The sequence below is a fragment of the Siphateles boraxobius genome, unplaced genomic scaffold (assembly GCF_051911475.1).
Source record: "Siphateles boraxobius isolate OS27281-9 unplaced genomic scaffold, OSU_SipBor_1 77, whole genome shotgun sequence".
In the NCBI taxonomy this organism is placed as follows: Eukaryota; Metazoa; Chordata; class Actinopteri; order Cypriniformes; family Leuciscidae; genus Siphateles; species Siphateles boraxobius.
Window position 1 is genome coordinate 13,555,001 of NW_027509205.1, and position 19,503 is coordinate 13,574,503.

The following is a 19,503-nucleotide window of genomic DNA, read 5'->3' on the forward strand; positions in this document are numbered from 1 at the left end:
TACAATTTAATGACCAATAGGAAATATTTTATGGCATTTCATGCTGATGAGATATTTTTAATATGCAAAATTGTTATATGAAGTACATATATTGTGTTTCAATGTTATTTATAATAAGGATGGTTGGCAATCAACGAGTTCAACATCCAACAGGATTTTAGGTTAATGTATATACTACATGGACAACATTGAAGTGTACAAACATTTTCTTTTTTTACCATTTGATTATTTTTGATTAGTTCCTTAAATATTTCCTGTAATGTGACAAATTATTTAAGTACACATATTCCATCCATCTATCCATCCCTTAATATAAGGTCTAAATTATACAAGAAGTTAAAAAAAGTCAAATAGTTTTGCTTTGAAGCATTTAGCAGACATTTTAATCCAAAGAACACATGTACAAAAACAGTTCTTATAATAATGTAATGGCAATCAGAGATAAAAACAGAGCTGCTCCTCTTTCAACGTTTATGGCATAAACATCTGCATAAAATTTCTGAATATATCCCAAAGTACACAGTGCTTTAACACACACAGTAAAGCAGTCATGTTTTATCCAGGTGAAGCTGTCTGCTTTACACCCACTCAGATTCAATGACTTTAACATCCCTCTCTTTTTATCTCTCCCTCTGACTTTATGTGTACAAAACCACTCGCTCCCACAGTCCATTGACATTGATACTCATAAATAACCCCCAAAATGGATTTCAGTGGAGAGTATGTGTGTGAAAGTGTGTTCACCTTACCTGTTGTCTACTGGGTCTGGACCATGGGAATCAGTGGTCGATTTCTTCACCTGTGGAAAGACCAGAGGAGACAGTTGATGTTGATAGTTTCTTATTCAGTGTATAAGTATTCCCAGTCTGGAGTGATTTTTCAGCTATATGAGTCAATGTGATGACCTCACTGTCCATGATTTTTGAAGCTACTGTTGCCATTTGAGCATGATTATTTGCTTTATTGCAGATGCTATCTACTGAAAGAGGTGAATATGAATAACACAATCACACTACCATTTAAAAGTTTTTCAGGTCAGTAAGATTTTCTTTTTCTTTTTTAATTAACATTACAAAATATCCTATTGCAAATGAATGCTTGTTTGAACTTTCTATCTATCACATAATCCTGAGAAAATGTTTTCACAGTTTTCACCAAAATATTAGGCAGAACACTGTTTTCAACATTGATAATAAAAAGAAATGTTTCTTGAGTAGCAAATCAGCATATTAGAATGATCTCTGAAGGATCATGTGACACTGAAGACGGGAGTAATGATGCTGAAAGTTATTGGCGAGCATAAGAGACTTCTTACAATAACATAAAAAAAAATTACAGACCCAATACTTTTAAATGGTAGTGTACAAATGACATATGCGAGCTTCATGGATATCGAACATTAATTTTAGAGCCATAAACCTCGTTTAGAAAACAGAGTGTTTGGGCAGAGAAGGAAATACCACAGATAGAACACATATCTGAAAGGATGATAATAGTCACACATCTTAATAAATAAGGTTGTGTCATTCTAAAACACCATGTGAAAATATCATATTTGACACTTTAGTTTCATTCAATATTACAAGCTTTCTCTTAACTCTTCAGTAATATACATAGCAAAAAATCACTCTGCCTTTCTCTCTACCACAATACATTATTTCCCATTCTGGCAGTTTATCTTGGTTCTTACTCTCTGTCACGCTCGATATTACTCAATCCTGAGTTAATACAACCACAACTGCAACTTCTTTGTATTTGTCCTTGTGAGCAACTCTCTCCATACTTGGATTACTTCTTTCTTTCTTGTCTACTAAGGTCACCAACCAAAACAGTGCATTATTCTTAGCATTATCTTACATTCAAACAGAAGCTTCAATTCATGCATATTTTTTCATATTTCACACTTGAAAACGTAAACACTGTACTGTAAAACAAAAGGAAGGATCAAAGAGTGCCACAAGTCTATAAACTTCTCACAATCAATTTACACAGTTTACACGGCTCGTAGTCATCTGGGTCTTAATTAAAAACACACATGTAGACCTGTGAGCACACATGCACGACTGCATATGTGTGTCAGATGTAGCGTGTGGTTTTGGGAAGAATGTTTGGCGTTGAACCAGGAACTCATGTTCACACATACACTACTATTGAAATGTTTGAGGTCGGTAGTCTCTTATGCTCACCAAGGCTGTATTGTATTTTGATCAAAAATGCAGTAAAACAGTAATATTGTGAAATATTGTGTTCTACATTAATATATTTTAAAAAGTAATTTATTCCTGTGATGCAAAGCTGTATTTTCAGCATCATTACTCCAGTCTTCAGTGTCACATGATCCTTCAGAAATCATTCTAATATCTAGTGCTCAAGAAACATTTCTTATTTTTATCAATGTTGAAAACTTTTGTTCTGATTCATATTTTGTGGAAACTGTGATAAAAAACTATTTCAGGATTCCTTAAAGGGTTAGTTCACCCAAAAAATGAAAAGTTCTGTCATTAATTACTCAACCACATGTCGTTCCAAACCCGAAAGACTTTCGTTCATCTTCAGAACACTAATGAAGATCAGTTTTCATTTTTGCATGAACTAATAACCCCTGAATAAATATTAAGTTAGAAAGCACAGCAAAAAAATAAAAAAAAATAAGTAATTTTGGATCAATTTAATGCCTCTTTCTGATTTTTTTTTTCTTCAGAAAAAAAAACAAAAATTTTTTACTTGCCCCAATCTTTTGAACACTTTACATGCAATACATGTGCTATTGGACAATTAAGCATTAAGGCTCCTCTCAAAAACAAAAAAAAAAGTGCTGTGGTTTAGGCTCATCTCTCTGGTTCTGGGTTCTTATTTGTGCTGAGTATGGACACACCCAATATGGTCTCCTCAAATTAGCCTGACACATTCAGGGAAAGCAGGTGATCGGTCGATCGTACAGAGCTCTAAGCCTACTGTAAATCTCTCTCTGACTGTAACTACTTCCTTGTCCAGCAGCATCTGTGCTTTTAGAGCAGTTAATACAGCGTTTGAGAGCAGCCCAGCAGGATCCAGCTCCCAATGAGGCCTGTTGGTGGACAATGATCTAAGACTGTTTAACTGTACACCGTTTATAGATTTATGAAGTGACATTTGTAATTCTTTGGCAGGCGGTTCGAAAAGCAACTAGAAAATGTCACTCTGCTGGAAAAACAAATCATCTTAAGTCGGCCTAAGCTGGTTTGCCTGTCTTGACTGGTTCAAGCTGGTCTTACAGTACTCAACAATTAAATATGAGTTATATTTAGAATTCAGTAAACCTTGTTATTAGCGACACCGGTGTCCGTTAAGTGAAGTGCAGCCACAACTTATTGCTTGTGCTTGCACTCGTACACAATCGTAATGTGCAAGAGACTGAACGTGATTCAAGGCCCAGATATAATCACGGCGACGTTCTTTTTCGCTCTTTGCTTAGAAGTAAAAGTTGGAAATACCTTTGCAGTGATATACTGTTGATGAACACCGTCTATGCTGCTGTGAGCAACATTTAGATCAATATGAAAATATTTGCTGCACACACACAACAAAAATGACAGTGGCGAGAAAGCAGCTGTTAAGAAAGTATCTGATCATAGTGATGTGGATATGTTTGCACATAGCTCTGCAATTAACCGGCATCAGTTTGAATGTTCTCAAAAAATATAACAACATCCAAACAAAATTTTGCACCTGGAAATTTAACAGCTATAATGTAACTCTATATATTCTAGAGTTGTCACAAGTACCGACTTCGGTACCAAGTCGGTACTGATATTTAAAAAATGTGACATAACATTTCCCTCTATCATTTTGAACGCGGTTGAGCGCATTCTTAAACACCTCTGATTGGCCATTTTGTTGACGTGTGCTCAACATATATGTCCCTGATTGGCCATTGTGTTGAAGCGCTCAACATATATGTCCCTGATTGGCTATTGTGTTGACGCGCTCAACATATATGTCCCTGATTGGCCATTGTGTTGACACGCTCAACATATATGTCCCTGATTGGCCATTGTGTTGACACGCTCAACATTGTGTCTGTGATTGGCTACATTGATCAACCCTTCAGAAACATGTTGTCTTTGACGCTCTTTATCGAGCGCTTACACAGATACACACGGGAACGTATGAAAGCGGCGACTATCAGCGGATTTGTCTATCAGCATATATAAGGGATCCGCTGATAGACGCCTGCTTTTAAACACTCCCGTGTGTGTCTGTGTAAGCGCTCAGTGAAGACATCAAAGATGTAATTGTTGATCATTGTAGCCAATCACAGACATATGTTAAGCGCGTCAACACAATGGCCAATCAGAGGTGTTTAAAATCCGTTGAACAGCGCACAAAATGCTAAAGGGAAATGCTGATATCGTCACATTTTTTAAATTTCAGTACTGACTTGGTACCGAAGTCCTTATTTTTTGACAACTCTAATATATTCATAAACACATATTTGCCAGATGGTTCAAAACATTACTGTGTTGAACTGGTTGAAGTTTTCGAGCCTGACCAGGTAAAATGTGGCAGAGATCCCTCTAAAACAAGCCAACAGACTACCACGATCAGGCTGGGAAACCAGCTAACACACAGACAACCAGTTGTTTTTTTTGGCAGGACAAATTGTTTATTTTTGTAAGCAACTGACACTGACAGCATTATCTATGCTGATTTCTGCTGAAAAACATGTTAAGAATGTGTTAAATGGAACTGCGAGTAGTAGACAATAGCCAAAAGCCTAATAAATGTGAACTCTTTACATGATTAGTGAACTCTTTACATGATTCGTTTCTGGCTGAATTATTGCCTGTGCAGCCAGGCAGATGGGTGACAGTGAGGGATCGCTCTAGTCGCGGATCAAAAAAATCACTCTTCCGTTCCGATTACGACAACAAATCGATTTGCCCCACAAAGTGAAACACCCACTGAGAATTCTGTTGATTGTGCCCTGGTAATTGGCGATTCTATTACACGGAACGTGAAAATAGGGACACCAGCCAACATAGTCACATGTTTGCCGGGAGCCAGAGCGCCTGACATCAAAGCAAAATTAAAAGTGCTGGCTAATGCTAATCGTAAATTCTCTAAGATTGTTATTCACGTCGGCACTAATGATGTTCGACTACACCAGTCGGAGATCACCAAAATTAATATTAAAGAGGTGTTTGAACTCGCAAGTACGATGTCAGGCACTTTAATTTGCTCTGGCCCCCTTCCTGTTCGAAGGAGTGATGAGATAGTTAGCAGATTGTCATCACTCAATGGCTGGCTGTGTATGTGGTGTCCGCAGAATAATATAGAATTCATAGATAATTGGAAAAGTTTTTGGGGCAAACGTGACCTGTTGAAAAGAGATGGTATTCATCCCTCCTGGGATGGTGCTGCTCTTCTCTCTAGTAATTTGGCTCATAGTCTTAGAGACAAAACATGACAATCTGGGGCTCAGGTAAGGAAGCAGACAAACTGGCTAAACCGACCATCTGCTAGCGGCCTCGCGTCACCAAGGTCAGATAAATCCCATCACATAGAGCCTCTTTCACCTAGATATCATCATATAGAGACTGTGTCTGTTCCCCGAATTTGGAAATCCAAAAAACGTCCAAACCGATCTAAGGTTAAAAATGTAATTGATATTCAACAAATAAAAAATAGATATAATACAGATGAGCAAACGATAATGCTTGGGTTGCTGAATATTCGATCCCTTACTTCAAAAGCGCTCATAGTTAATGATATGATTTCAGATTATAACCTAGATGTGCTGTGTATGACAGAAACCTGGCTAAAACCAGACGATTACATTACTTTAAATGAGTCCACCCCCCATGATTACTGTTATAAACATGAACCTCGCCTGAAAGGCAAAGGGGGAGGTGTTGCTGTAATTTATAGTAATATTTTCAAAACCACTAAAAATCTGGTTTTAAATATACTTCTTTTTAAGTGTTGGTGCTTAATGTAAAAATATATAATGTAAACGATAAATCAAGTTTGAGAATTCTGCTGGCAACTGTATACAGGCCACCAGGGCACCATAAAGATTTTATCAAATAATTTGCTGACTTTCTATCAGAATTAGTATTGACTGCAGATAAAGTCCTAATTGTTGGTGATTTTAATATACATGTAGATAATGGAAAAGATGCAATGGGATTGGCATTTAAAGACATTCTTAACTCTATTGGAGTTAGACAACACGTGTCAGGACCTACTCATTGTCGTAATCATACTCTAGATCTAATATTATCACATGGAATCAATGTTGATGCTGTTGAAATTCTGCAGCAGAGCGACGACATCTCAGATCATTATCTAGTCTCATGTAAATTACATTTAGCCAAAGCTGCAAAGCCAACTCCGTGTTACAAGTATGTTAGACCTATCACTTCTGCCACTAAAGATTGCTTTACCAATAATCTTCCTAATCAGTTTCATCGTCTCAGCATCCCAGATAGCTTAGAAGAACTTGATATTGCAAAAGAAACTTTTAACTCTCTCCTTTCCAGCACTTTAGACACAGTTGCTCCGTTGCGCTTAAAGAAGATTAAAGAAAATAGTCCAACGCCGTGGTACAACGAGCACACCCGGGCCCTTAAGAGAGCAGCCAGAAAAATGGAGCGCAACTGGAAGAAAACAAAACTAGAAGTATTTTGGATTTCATGGAAGGAGAGCTCGATTGCTTACAGAGAGGCTTTAAAAGCTGCTAGATCTGCTTATTTTTCAACCCTATTAAAAGAAAATAAACATAATCCAAGGTATTTAGTTGAAAAAGTGGCTACACTAACGAAAAAGAAAGCTTCAAGCCCAGAAGTTTCCAAGAAACACAGCAGTAATGACTTTATGAACTTCTTCACTTATAAGATTGATAATATTAGGGACAAAATTATAACTATGCAACCGTCTACTACAGCATCACATCAGGGAGTGCATTAAAGTCTCCCTGAGGAAAATTTTGATTCATTTGTTGCCATAGGAGAGGAAGAATTTTGCAAACTCATTAATTCATCTAAATCGACAACATGTATGTTAGACCCTATACCGACTAAACTACTGAAAGAGATGCTTCCAGAAGTCATAGATCCTCTTCTTAACATCATTAATTTGTCTTTGTCTCTAGGATACGTACCAAAAACCTTTAAGCTGGCTATGATTAAACCGCTTGTTAAAAAAATGCAACTTGATCCTACAGAATTAGTCAATTACAGGCCGAAACTCACCAATTCACAAAATTATCGGAATGCATAGTTGATATCAAAAATTGGATGACTAGTAATTTCCTACTACTAAATTCTGAAAAAACAGAGATTCTAATTATTGGACAAAAAACTTCCACACGTAATAACCTAGAATACCGTCTAACACTTGATGGCTGCTCTGTTAAGTCTTCGTCGTCAGTTAGGAACCTGGGTGTGCTCTTTGATACCAATCTTTCATTTGAAAGTCACGTGTCTAGTGTCTGTAAAAGCATTTTTCCATCTTAAAAATATATCTAAATTACGTCATATGCTCTCATTTACAAATGCGGAACAACTAGTTCATGCGTTCATGACATCAAGGCTAGATTATTGCAATGCTCTACTGGGTGGTTGCCCTGCACGCTTAATAAACAAACTACAGCTAGTTCAAACCGTAGCCGCTAGAGTTCTACCCAGAACCAGGAAGTACGACCATATTAGCCCGGTTCTGTCAACACTGCATTGGCTCCCTATTAAACATCGTATAAATTTTAAAATATTGCTGATTACTTACAAAGCACTAAATGGTTTAGCTCCCCAGTACTTGAGCGAGCTCTTAACGCATTATAGTCCTTCACGTCTATTGCGATCTCAAAACTCCGGCCAGTTGATAATACCTAGAATATCTAAATCAACTGCTGGCGGTAGATCCTTTTCCTATTTAGCACCAAAACTTTGGAACAACCTTCCTAACATTGTCCGGGAAGCAGACACAGTCTGTCAGTTAAAAGCTAGACTAAAAACACATCTCTTTGACCTAGCATTCACATAACACTCTATAGACTTCTATAATTCAATATTAGGCTGCTTAGATTAGGTCACCCGGAACTGGGAACACTTCCCTTAAATCCTGATGTACTCGTTACATCATAAGAAGAATGGCATCTACGCTAATTTTAGTGTCTTTGTTTTTCCCGAGGTTTTCCCACAGCCTGCCGGATCCAGGCTGTATCCAGATCTGACGAAGGACTTTCGCCTGGACCCGATGACAATGCAGTGCTGAAGTGCCAACTAGCCTCTCCCTATGGAGGATCCCTATACCACTCTACAGATAAAGCGTTGTGGAATTTTTCGGTTCGCGTACCTACCCAAAGTGATAAGATAAAATAAAATTCTGCATCAAAATTTATAGACAAGACAATTAGTTTGTTTAGGCATGGTTTGTAAGGAATTACAAACCTGCGCACATATATTCAAACTCACATAACTTTAGAATCAATTCTTAATGCGCATGTGAACGCCATCAGCGTCTATAACAGATTCGCGATTAAAGTCTGTTTAGAGAGAACGGTGTCGTCTTAGCGGCCCCTAATTTAATAACAAATGATCATTTAGACGGAAGTGAATCAATCAAAACTAACTTTAGCTGGAAAAAACATTTTTCAAGAACCACTATAAAACCAAACCAATCTCTGTTACCTTAATTATATGTTTATCTCTGTAAAGCTGCTTTGAAACAATCTACACTGTTAAAAGCGCTATATAAATGAGGATGACTTGACTTGACTTGAAATGTAGCCAAAAAATGTAATAAACAAACACGCAATAGGCGTTTCTGCTGTGCTCTATATGCAGATTCCAGGCCTGCTTACGGGCACAGAGGCTTCACACACACCGAACACAGTCCCCCTTTTCTTGTTCTTTTTTGTGCTTTCAGTATTGTAGTTATCAGCGCTGTAACATTATCCTCTTCCTTTCATGTAAAATACATTGTTACCTGTGCCCCCCACCCCTACACCCCCCAACACACACACATTTCAGCATATGCCCCTGGGAGGTGTAAGATTATCTGATGTGTCCCCTCCCTGAAACACTCTTCTCTAAAGGTAGGGGAAGGCAATAGAGAGAGGAAGAGAGAGGAATAAAAAGGAAATAGAAAAGAACAGAGAGTGTGTGACAGGGCAAAGGGCTGTAGGTAATGCGCACACACACAACATGTTTTTCATTCCGATCAGGTGACATTGGCTTATGTTGGTATATTTTTTGAGAACATTCAAACTCCCTGAGGACACTGAAAATTAGAAATAGAAACTAAAATTAGAATGAGTGCACACAATCGCGAAACTTATTCCTCTGAACCAGTCCATTCAGTGTCCGTGTTCTCACTTTGAAACTGATAAATCATACCAACAAGATCAATCTTATAAAATGAATGTAAATACTGTCAAAATTTAACAAGGTAGTGCATGCAATAAAATACTAAAATACTATAAAATAGCAGTTAAAAACATTACAGTTATTCTATGCACATACTTTACAAAGTGCAATCCACACAAATTGGAGAATCTCCAACACATTATTTTAGTAATTAAAGTTATGTGCAACTGTTTTTTTGTTCAAAATATATATCATCAATCCTTCTTTCAAAATGTGTTTTTGTCTTACCCTGATTAAACATAGTAAGCCTATTATAAAGGGTTTCTATTTTAGACCTTACGGGATGGTTTTTGCAGGAGATTGCATGCATACGCCACTCATCCGAGTGTGTCTCGTCATATCCGTAAATAGTGAAAAGTTACTCTGGCTACTTTGACGCATGTATGGTGTGAGAGTGACATATGTTAGTTGCCACAACGAGCGAGAAAGGTTGACTTGGAACAGCTAAATCTCAAACCTCCGGGAAATCACTCGTAAAAAAAAAAAAAGCCAAACAGAGGAGATTCTGCTTGCAAAAAGAGAACGCGACAGAGCTCGTAATAAAACGAGAATAAAAATTGGCTTGGCTTTTTGGAGATGGCGAGAACTGAGGGATTTGAAATATTGTAAAAGTGATGTGGAGACGACATTTTATTTTATTTAGGTATTTTATTGAACTGACAAATTGTCATATGTAGTTCTCTAACAGAGTTCATTGTAAAGGATTATTGTGAAGGGTCATTTCATTACGTGTTGCTGTAGCACTGTGCTGGAATTTATTTTCAAGGAAGCTCTGTGTCTATTAATGGATATAGCTACAGCAACAGCTTCAGCTAGTCCTAAGATCTTTCCATCTAAACTGGTTACATCTCTTAAGCCTAGTAGTGAATATTTTATGAGCAGCAGGTTAACCTCTCTCTTTTTTAGTTATGACAAAAGAACCATATTCACCCGCACACACAGTCACACAGAGCCGAACCGCAACCAAAACAATGTTTTTCTACAAAATGCATGCTGTTTTGTTTTTTAACAGCTACAGGACCAAAAGTTACATAGGGTACTTTTATTTAATTTTAGCATGATGCTACATTGCCACAACAGTCATGCAGCAGTGTTATGTGGTTAAAAATATGTTTTTGATCAGTCAAATCAACTAAAATGACCAGTCACGGCACCAGCCCATATGTTGGACTGCTCCGTTTCCACGTCAACCTAGTGTATGAAGTCTGAATGGTATATTCCGCCAGGGGAAAGGGGTCAGAGGGAAACAGGACACCAGGCCAAGCCCTATAGACAGACACACCTTTGCAGCTTTGAATGAGTGTGTGTGCGTATATGTATGATCTTGTGTGCAACTACGTGAGCGACGCTGTCTTTCTCTTCCTCTGGCTCATTGATTCCCGTATCTTTGTACAGCAACCAGAGTGTTTACACACAACACAAGTCTCCATACATGCGCATTGTAGTGTGTGTATCATCTTAAGAAATTAGTTGAAACTTTATATAAAAAAGCACTCTAGCATTAAAGTGCTCCCTTCCCCTCTGATTGCAAAAAATGCTGCTTAATTATTCATGAGGTCTTGTGCTTGTGTCAGCTTTTCGTTAATTATTTAAATTAATCTCATTAACGAAAGGCCAGGTTTCAGGAGCATTTAATTAAATGATTAATTTGCTTCCCAGATGTCGACGTGCTTGTTAAATAATGTGCCCAGGCTGGACCCAAAGCTGTCAGCTAAACTCAACCCAAAACTGCACACAAGGACCATCATAGTGCACATTAGTGTCATTATACTCCACAACTTAATGCAGTTATCAAGATCAAGAGGAGGATTGTCATCAATGATTCTATGTGACTATAAAAACCATCTTATAACCATTGCTGGTATGCACAGCTTCAGGAACGATACAGTCTGCTCAAACTCGCAGCTTGTTTTGACAGCTTGTACTGATTCAAACGAGATTGGATACAATTTAGTCTCATCAAACTCAATGCCAGTACTTGAATACTTAACATTTATTTTAAAACACAAGGTCTGAAAGGATCCTAAATAAAAACTTTACATACTGCCCCAAAGATTTCCATTTTATGTTTATTTCTATGAATTCATTTTTTTTCTTCCTCAACTTAAAGGGTCATGTGTTTAAAAGTTGAGGCAGTAAGATTGTTTAAGTCTGTTTTGCTCACCAAATTTGATCAATTGTTTATTACAATTTAAAATAACGGTTTTCTATTTTAATATTGTAACATGTAATTTATTCCTGTGATGGCAAAGCTGAATTTTTAGCATCATTACTCCATTACTTCACTCAAATGATCCTTCAGAAATCATTCTAATGTGCTGATTTGCTGCTAAAAAAAAATCCTATTATTATCAATGTAGAAAACAGTTGTGCTGCTTCATATTTTTGTGGAAACCATGATTCAGGTTTTTTATTTTGCAGGATTCTTTGAAGAACGTAAAGCATGTATTTGAAATATAACTCTTTTGTAACATTATAAATGTCTTTACTGTCACTTTTGATCAATTTAATGCATCCTTGCTGAATAAAAGTATTAATTTCTTGACTAAAAATCTTACTGATTCCAAACCCAAACTGACCCATTTTTTTGTGATAGTAGGGTAGGCAATTTGTTTTATAAACACTTTTTGTTATACTGTTTTAAAACTCTCTTTATATCCTGATAGCAACAAATAATAGAAGCGGTCTAAATAAACCATGTATATCTTCTGTGGACGTCTCAGGACCAAAACATTTTCGTCCAATCATTGCATTTGGTCCGAATGCAATGATACAATATCCTACCTGGCTGTCAACATATGTATAACCATACCTCTGCACACCCAGCTCATGCAGACATCACACATCATCAGCGAGTTGTAGACACAGTCACCGGGTGCCGTAAACAAACAGCAGCCGCCTTTTACAGTTCCTTCTGAACCAAAACAACAAGCTTATCCTGCATTCATTACATGTCGTAATCGAAATTATGAGATGGCAATCTGTGACGTTCTACAAGAGAATTAAGACTGATATTTTAAGTGAGATGTGAGTCGATTTACAGATTAAGCGACGAGCCACAGGTGTAAACAACAGATAACCATCGGGATGATGAGAATTTTATGAAGAGTTTGAGACTTAGAATTTTATAAAGAGAAATGACTAACAAGCGTGTTCACTTTTTCATCAAACTTTTCAAATCTGCGTTTGGATTGCTACTTGTTTGTTTTGACGTTAAAGACGGGGTGCTTGTTTAGCTATAAAGCAAGCCCACAACTTCTTTCCAGTCTAGAATATTTATAAATATTACTGTGTCGGCTCAGTAGCTTTCAACACACAACTTGTACTCTCCGTTATTTGTGGTTATTTGCTGATTACTCTTAAATTGGGAGGTGTAAAAATGTGAATGTGAAGCCTTGCTTTCTGATCTCCTCTCTCTGCCTCGTCCCCTCTTCCTCCCTCTCCGTAGGTGTGTGTATGTGTGTGTGTGTAACCTGAGTCCTCTCTCTCTGTCTGTGGTCTCTGCTCTGGGGCTCTGGGGCACAGACTGCACCAGAGGAAAAGGCTGCAGCTACACCCCCCTTTTCATTTTACTCCTCTGCTATTTTTCTCCAGAACCAAAAGCATTGATCCCCTGAGTCACAAAATACCCCCCTCCACCCACACCTCAATCTCCCTCTTCCTCTCCTTCCATTACCCCAAACACCCCCAGATCAGTATCCGTCCTCAACTGGATTATGGACGCCTGTCTGTCTTTTTCAGCGCAATCATGTACGCATAACCATATATGTTATCGAAATGTGAAAAACATTTTTTTTAAATCTTTTTCCAACAAAAAAACCCAGAATGGAATAATTCATCTGACTACTAACATATAAGCACAAAGACTGAAAAAGACACTCTGAGAAAGACTGAAATCATTTCAACAATATGTGTGTGTGTGTGTGTGTGTGTGTCATATTGTCACTATGTGTGTGTATGTGACACTTCTCAGACTTGTGGTGGCCATATGGCTACTGTGCTCTACACTTCAGCTCACATCTGTTGTGTATTAAAGACCTAACGCTGCTCAGTACACACCTGGGTGGCCTTTTCACACACACACTTATTCATGCACACAAACACACTCACACTTCAAACCGCACAATCAAACTTTTCAATTATCACATAGTATAGACCAGAGTTTCCAACCTTTTTTTTGCCTTGAATAGCAATGCCAAACCAGAAATGAGTTCCTTGACTGATTCTTTACTGGAAATCATTCAGCATTATCATAAAAAGTGAATATTATTAATTTTTCAGGGGGCAGTTTTGTAGGTACTTTCTCGAGTGTGATACACATTTTTCAGGATTCTTTAAAGAATCGAAAGTCACATTTTGGAGAAACCTTCTCAAAAACACCAGTGAATATATTGCAAAATTATATCCAATAAAGTAATTTATACACAATATAAGATAATCTTCTGACAGATAAGGTATAAAAGCTATAATGTTGTAAAACACATCTAATAGTTGTAGTTCACTCACGCTCTGTTCATTCAGCTCCTGTGTATTCTCCATCAGTTGAACTTCCACTCCCCTCAACTACAGTCCAGACACCTGCAAATGAAGGATGCTTTTAAAATCGCCAAAAACACAATACAATGCATAGGCATCCCTCTCTCGTATCTCTCTCTCTCTTCCTTTGTGTCTGTGAGTATATGTGTGTAGGACGGGAAGCAAGAAGTCTGGTAACTTCACTGTATCATATCCAGCCAGACTGAAGTAAATATCATTTACAGAAGTAAACATTCAACAATGGGTAGAGAGAAATGTAATCAATGTAACACACACACACAAATGCACTTATTCAGTACACACAAAACGCCAAGCTGTCGTTCACTAAACGCCAAGTCACTAAAACCATCTAACCATGACTTCTACCTCCCAGTAAACCCCTCTCCACCCACCATCTTTATCTTTCTCTTTTCCCATCCTTCCTCTGTCATTTAAAAGCTTGAAACTGAGGCAAATTGCTTTGAAACCTCCCGAGGCCTCAGTAATGAAAAGCACTCTTATTCAAAATCTCTTTGAAAGACATTGAAAGCATCGGGATCAGGAGAATAGGTTTATTTTCTGTCCTGCCGTAGGTACCAGACCAGTGGTTCACAAACCTTGAGAGATGAAATTTGTCTAAAAGTCTCTAAAACAAAAAACTGTTAAAAAAATATGGTAACATTGAAATGAACTGATTTGATTAAAAATATTATTTTATTATTGATTACAAAAATGAAACTTACGCAAGATTACACTAACAAGAGTTATTTTAAATGTCCCAGTTCAAGTAGAAATAGCTCCAGTGGAACAAATTCTCTTTATGGGAATGCAGCAGGAAAAGGTTTATATTTATATTTTTTATATATATATATATATATATATATATATATATATATATATATTTTTTTTTTTTTTTTTTTTTTTTTACCAAATAAAATCTTGATTTTAGGGGCAGGGGCATCATGCATATTTTTATGAATTTACTCGGACAGTCTTGTCTCACTTAATACCCTAGTCAATAAGAAAACTTACTATTAGATAAGTAACATTTTTTTTTTTGAGCTGAAAGGAGGCCAAGTGTTCTAAAGACAATATAACATATTTGGTAACACTTTATTTTATAGTGTCCTTGTTACATAGGCTATGTTACATGTACTTACCATAGTAATAACAGTAAATTATGCATAATTACATGTGACTAACCCTCAACCAAACCCTAACCCTATAGTAGGTACATGTAGTTACTTATTATTACTCAGTACTTAAATATATAATTACACTGTAACAATGTCACCTTAAAATAAAGTGTTACCACATATTGTCTTTTTCTTAACACACCATTTATGAGTTTGCTGGACAAAGTGGGTACAAGATGAAATTTAAAGTACCAATTACTTAAAAATACTAATTTTAAAGTAAATGATCTGAGAAACGTGCAACTCAATTGAACTGCCCAAATGTAAAAAAAAAAAAAAAAAAATTGAATTGGTGATTTCTGTCAAAGCATTAGACTAACACCTGTTTCTACCAAAAAATTAATAAAATCTTCATTGTAACAATTTTTTACTTTGTTCAAAATCCTGAGGGGTCAGCTTGAAGGGTCATGGTGCTTCTGTCATGATGCTTCTGTTTAGGAATATATATGGCAGCATATATATAGATTACAGTGACCTATAAGATCAATGGATGTAAATGGGAAGTCTCTGTGTGTGTGTGTGTGTGTGTGTGTGTGTGTGTGTGTGTGTGTGTGTGTGTGTGTGTGTGTGTGTGTGTGTGTGTGTGTGTGTGTGTGTGTGTGTGTGTGTGTGTGTGTGTGTGTGTGTGTGTGTGTGTGTGTGTGTGTGTGTGTGTGTGTGAGAGAGAGAGAGAGAGAGAGAGAGAGAGAGAGAGAGAGAGAGAGAGAGAGAGAGAGTTGAAGGACAGCTTGAAGAGCAGATCATTTGAATTTTTCATTTGCTTGGTGAAGCTGTGTTCTGAAATTCTAGCCTTTAATACTCAGGCGGGGGAATGAGCTGAGCAGCATTGATTTTTACTGTTATCACTCAGTGCCCTCTGAGCCTACTGTCCTCACACACACACACACACACACAAGCAGAACACAATGAACAGATGGACAGCCAAATAGCAAAAGACACATTGCACTAACCATGTAATGCTGAGGAGCTGGTATTTATTTCCCTTCTGTCAAATCAAAGGCCTATGCAATAGTCCCAGATCAAACATTTAATTGTCAAATAAGAAAAACCTGACATAAAGACAACAGTCTAAGGATTGTAAACGGTCCAATTAGAGCAGACCATTCCGTCTCAAAATAACAAAGAGCGCCAGCGCTCTTTACTGTTATTGTTATGAAAGCACGCGGAGCGTTTAGTGGCGCGGCATTCTGCGCGCGACTCGACACTGCCGCGGCACGAGCGCAGGAAAGCCAAAGCTTTCGTTTTCCTCCCTTTAAATCATCAGAGCTTACTCCACTGACAAAACACACCGCCTATTAATAAACAAACAAGCTGGCCCAGGAACAGTTTTCATTTGAGCAAATGAATTAGTCCAAATGTGAAATTCTGCGTGTATATATTCATTACTTATTATAACCGATTTCATTATTCAATTTATAGATAGACCTCTTTGGTTTAACGACATTGCCTAAATTGTTCTCTTCTCCAACGTAAAAGCACACTTTAAAATTATAGTTTCCAGTTGGGAGAGCTTTTTTATTGTTCAGAAAACCATCTGTTCTGGTGCTTTAAAAAACCGAGAACCCAATATGCTGATCTATGTAATAATCAAGATCTCCAAAGAACCACATAGCTCAACTCAGAACCTTCCATAGCGAAAAACGGTTCTAAGGTGCGACAAAGACAAACCAAAGAACCTTAATTTTCGAGTGTACTTTCCAATTTATATTGACAAAATGTATGCATTATTTTACTAGTCACGTGCAGTTAAATCACTATAATGTTGTGAAATATAAAATGACATCCAAGTGGACAGATCTTAAAACGCTATTTTTAACCATTCAGGGTGTGGTATAACATCCAAACCTCCATGGATGATTAGGCCCTACCATTGACCCTTACCCATAATATGACTACCCTCTTATGTCATTGTGTTTTAAAAAATATATTAATGACAACCATAGGGCTGTCGAAAATAGTGATGCATGCACCAAGTTCACATTTACAGATGAAAATAAATTATTAATTTATTATTTTAAAGAAAAAACATTGAGACTTTGTTTGAGGTTTAATGATTCATCTACTAAGAGATCTACATGTGATCAAATCAAATACTGCTAGTGCTAATAGATAGCATACTTCCAGAGCCCCTATAATCTAGAAAAAAGCGTTTAAAATATTGTCCCAGTATTCAGTCCAAATGTCCATCGTAAATCCGTCAATCAAATTGCCTTGCAATCTTTAAGAATAGTTCGAATGTTTAAATGCTTACAAGTCTTACGCCAATGTTTGAGGCCTGGAGATGGCCAAAGAGGAGGTCACTGGTGTTCTCTTATGTAATTGTTGGCTAGTACACTCCATCTTATTACCAGCCACCAGAGCGACCTGTGTGTTGTGAATTATTTCGTGTTAAGTGTGTAATCTAATCCGGGCTCCTTCTCCGGTATCGGCTTGAGCTGCTATCGACAGCGCGAGAAAGCGACCAATGGCCAACGCGCAATGAAGCTGCTTCATGGTCGGGATGATATTCCCGTTTCCTCCGTATCAAATACAAACACAAACTCCACGTGCATGGGAAAACGGACATGGCATGCGATATCCAAACGGACACGGGAATCACCTAACAAACTCTTTAAGGAAAAGTTAACCAGTAAATAATAAAAAAAAATGTGTCAACTAAGAACTGTTCAAAACAAGACATATGGGCTAATGACTGCACTTCATGCATGAAGTAAATAAAATAAAATAATAATCAACAAGTTGTGTTGTTGACCAAATAACTCGAAATTTGATACAGAAAAATCGAATCCGTGTAATCGTGTTTAGTGAACAAAAGCATCATTGTCCTAACAACATAAATTTGTTTTCCACCCATTTAACGTGTCACAATTTGTAATTATGGTCTTTTCAGTTTCAAATCGATTTTCTTTATCAGTGAAAAAAAATTCACAGACTCTTGCACAACTTTTACTTTAATAATTTTCAGGCACCAGTTAAACTTTCCATTTTAGTGCGTAGAAATTTTTGAACAGTAATAATTTGTAGAATTGTTTAATATTAGTTTTTATAGGTGGTTTAATGAGGAAATAAAGCAGAAATTACTCTGAACTGTAACCTTCTTTAAGAGCCCTAGATTTCACAGTCTTAGGCGCAGGCGCAAGCAGGTGCTTCAAACTGCTTTTAGGCGTTGTATGTAGTCATAAATATTTTGCAAAACTTTTATAATTTCTGAATAGTGCGCTATTTTATAGTTCAAAATGGTTTCTTTACTTACGCTTAGGAGTTGTGCGTTGCTACGATATCCAAACTCTCCCGAAGGTCCGTGCGCATTCAGTCTGTTGACATGCTCATCCAAAAATATTCAAGTGGTCGAGCTGCGTGAAGCGCGAGGAACAGCTCACGCCAGTTAGTGCACGCGCTGTCAGTGAAGCTCGCGGGGAAGTCCTCCCTAAGTTCATGAGAGCTGCACTGGCCGCACCGGAGCGGAACGCTCCAACCGACAGATCACCACTATAACCCAAACTCCGAGGAGCTCTGTCTTGCACTAGCCGTGTTTTCCCCTTTAATTTACGCTCCTAAAGTCAACGTGAGCACACGCGCACTCCTTGGTCTACTTCATTATTAAAGTTCTCTTGCAGCGGCGGGGCAAGAGCGCTCATTGATGCGCATGCGCGCAGCTGCCATGCGGGGTGCTGCTGTTGGCTCGCACCCAAGCCAGTAATGGGGCACAGCACAAGGGCCAGGATGAGGTTCTTATTAATAGTTTTGTCCGAGTGATCAGCTCAGTTTTATTTACAACAGCCACACAACAACAACCAAGTCAAACCCTTGTTTTGGGATCAGATTCACTCACACTTATGCAATCTTGCACTTGGACTTCCACTTCCACCCTAATGGACCAAGCAGCAAGAAAAGGGAGCTCCTCTTATTAACATTTATCAACACTTAGACCAGCCAAACCACTAAAATAGGTCAGGTTTATTTAGGTTTATAAAACACGTCCTCACATGACGGCAGGAAAAGTCAGCTGAAGATCAGAGAGCAATGACAAAAAAATGGGTGAAAATATCAGAAGTTGCATGGAAGTTGTTGGGGAAAGTTACTTTTAAAAGTAATGCCATACAAAATTGCGTTTCTCCCTAAAAAAGTAGCCAATTGCTTTACCTTGGCTGGGCTTCCTAGTTTGTTTTTTAACAACTAATATACGTATACGTACTGTATACGACAACTATGTATTAAAAACGTGAAACGTTTTTCCTGTGTTTTTCACGTACAGACGACAACGTTGTCAAAACTATCCATGTGTGCACTTCGCACGGATCCACGAAAACGACTAAAACACTGAATTATGCTGTCAGGCCAGTAGTTGCCGACGTTACTTTGTAAAGAAACACTACGCACCT

At 37.6% G+C, this 19,503-nt stretch overlaps 1 protein-coding gene across 36 annotated transcripts in view; it reads right to left on the reverse strand.

Annotated features, from left to right (window-relative positions):
- Positions 1-18,875, reverse strand: part of eya4 (EYA transcriptional coactivator and phosphatase 4) — a 39,590-nt gene extending 20,715 nt beyond the window's left edge. For 26 of the 36 annotated variants that reach the window (XM_077218296.1, XM_077218294.1, XM_077218295.1 and 23 more), the window contains exons 1-3: positions 18,375-18,723; positions 13,917-13,988; positions 750-799 (exon numbers count right to left, since the gene is read on the reverse strand). In XM_077218296.1, the coding sequence (XP_077074411.1) occupies positions 750-799; positions 13,917-13,949 (83 nt within the window). In that variant the 5' untranslated portion in view covers positions 13,950-13,988; positions 18,375-18,723. Of the gene's footprint in view, positions 1-749; positions 800-13,916; positions 13,989-18,374 lie in introns of all 36 variants that reach the window. The other 10 variants (XM_077218285.1, XM_077218275.1, XM_077218284.1 and 7 more) reach the window with 7 other exon arrangements.
- Positions 18,876-19,503: the final 628 nt, after the last annotated feature.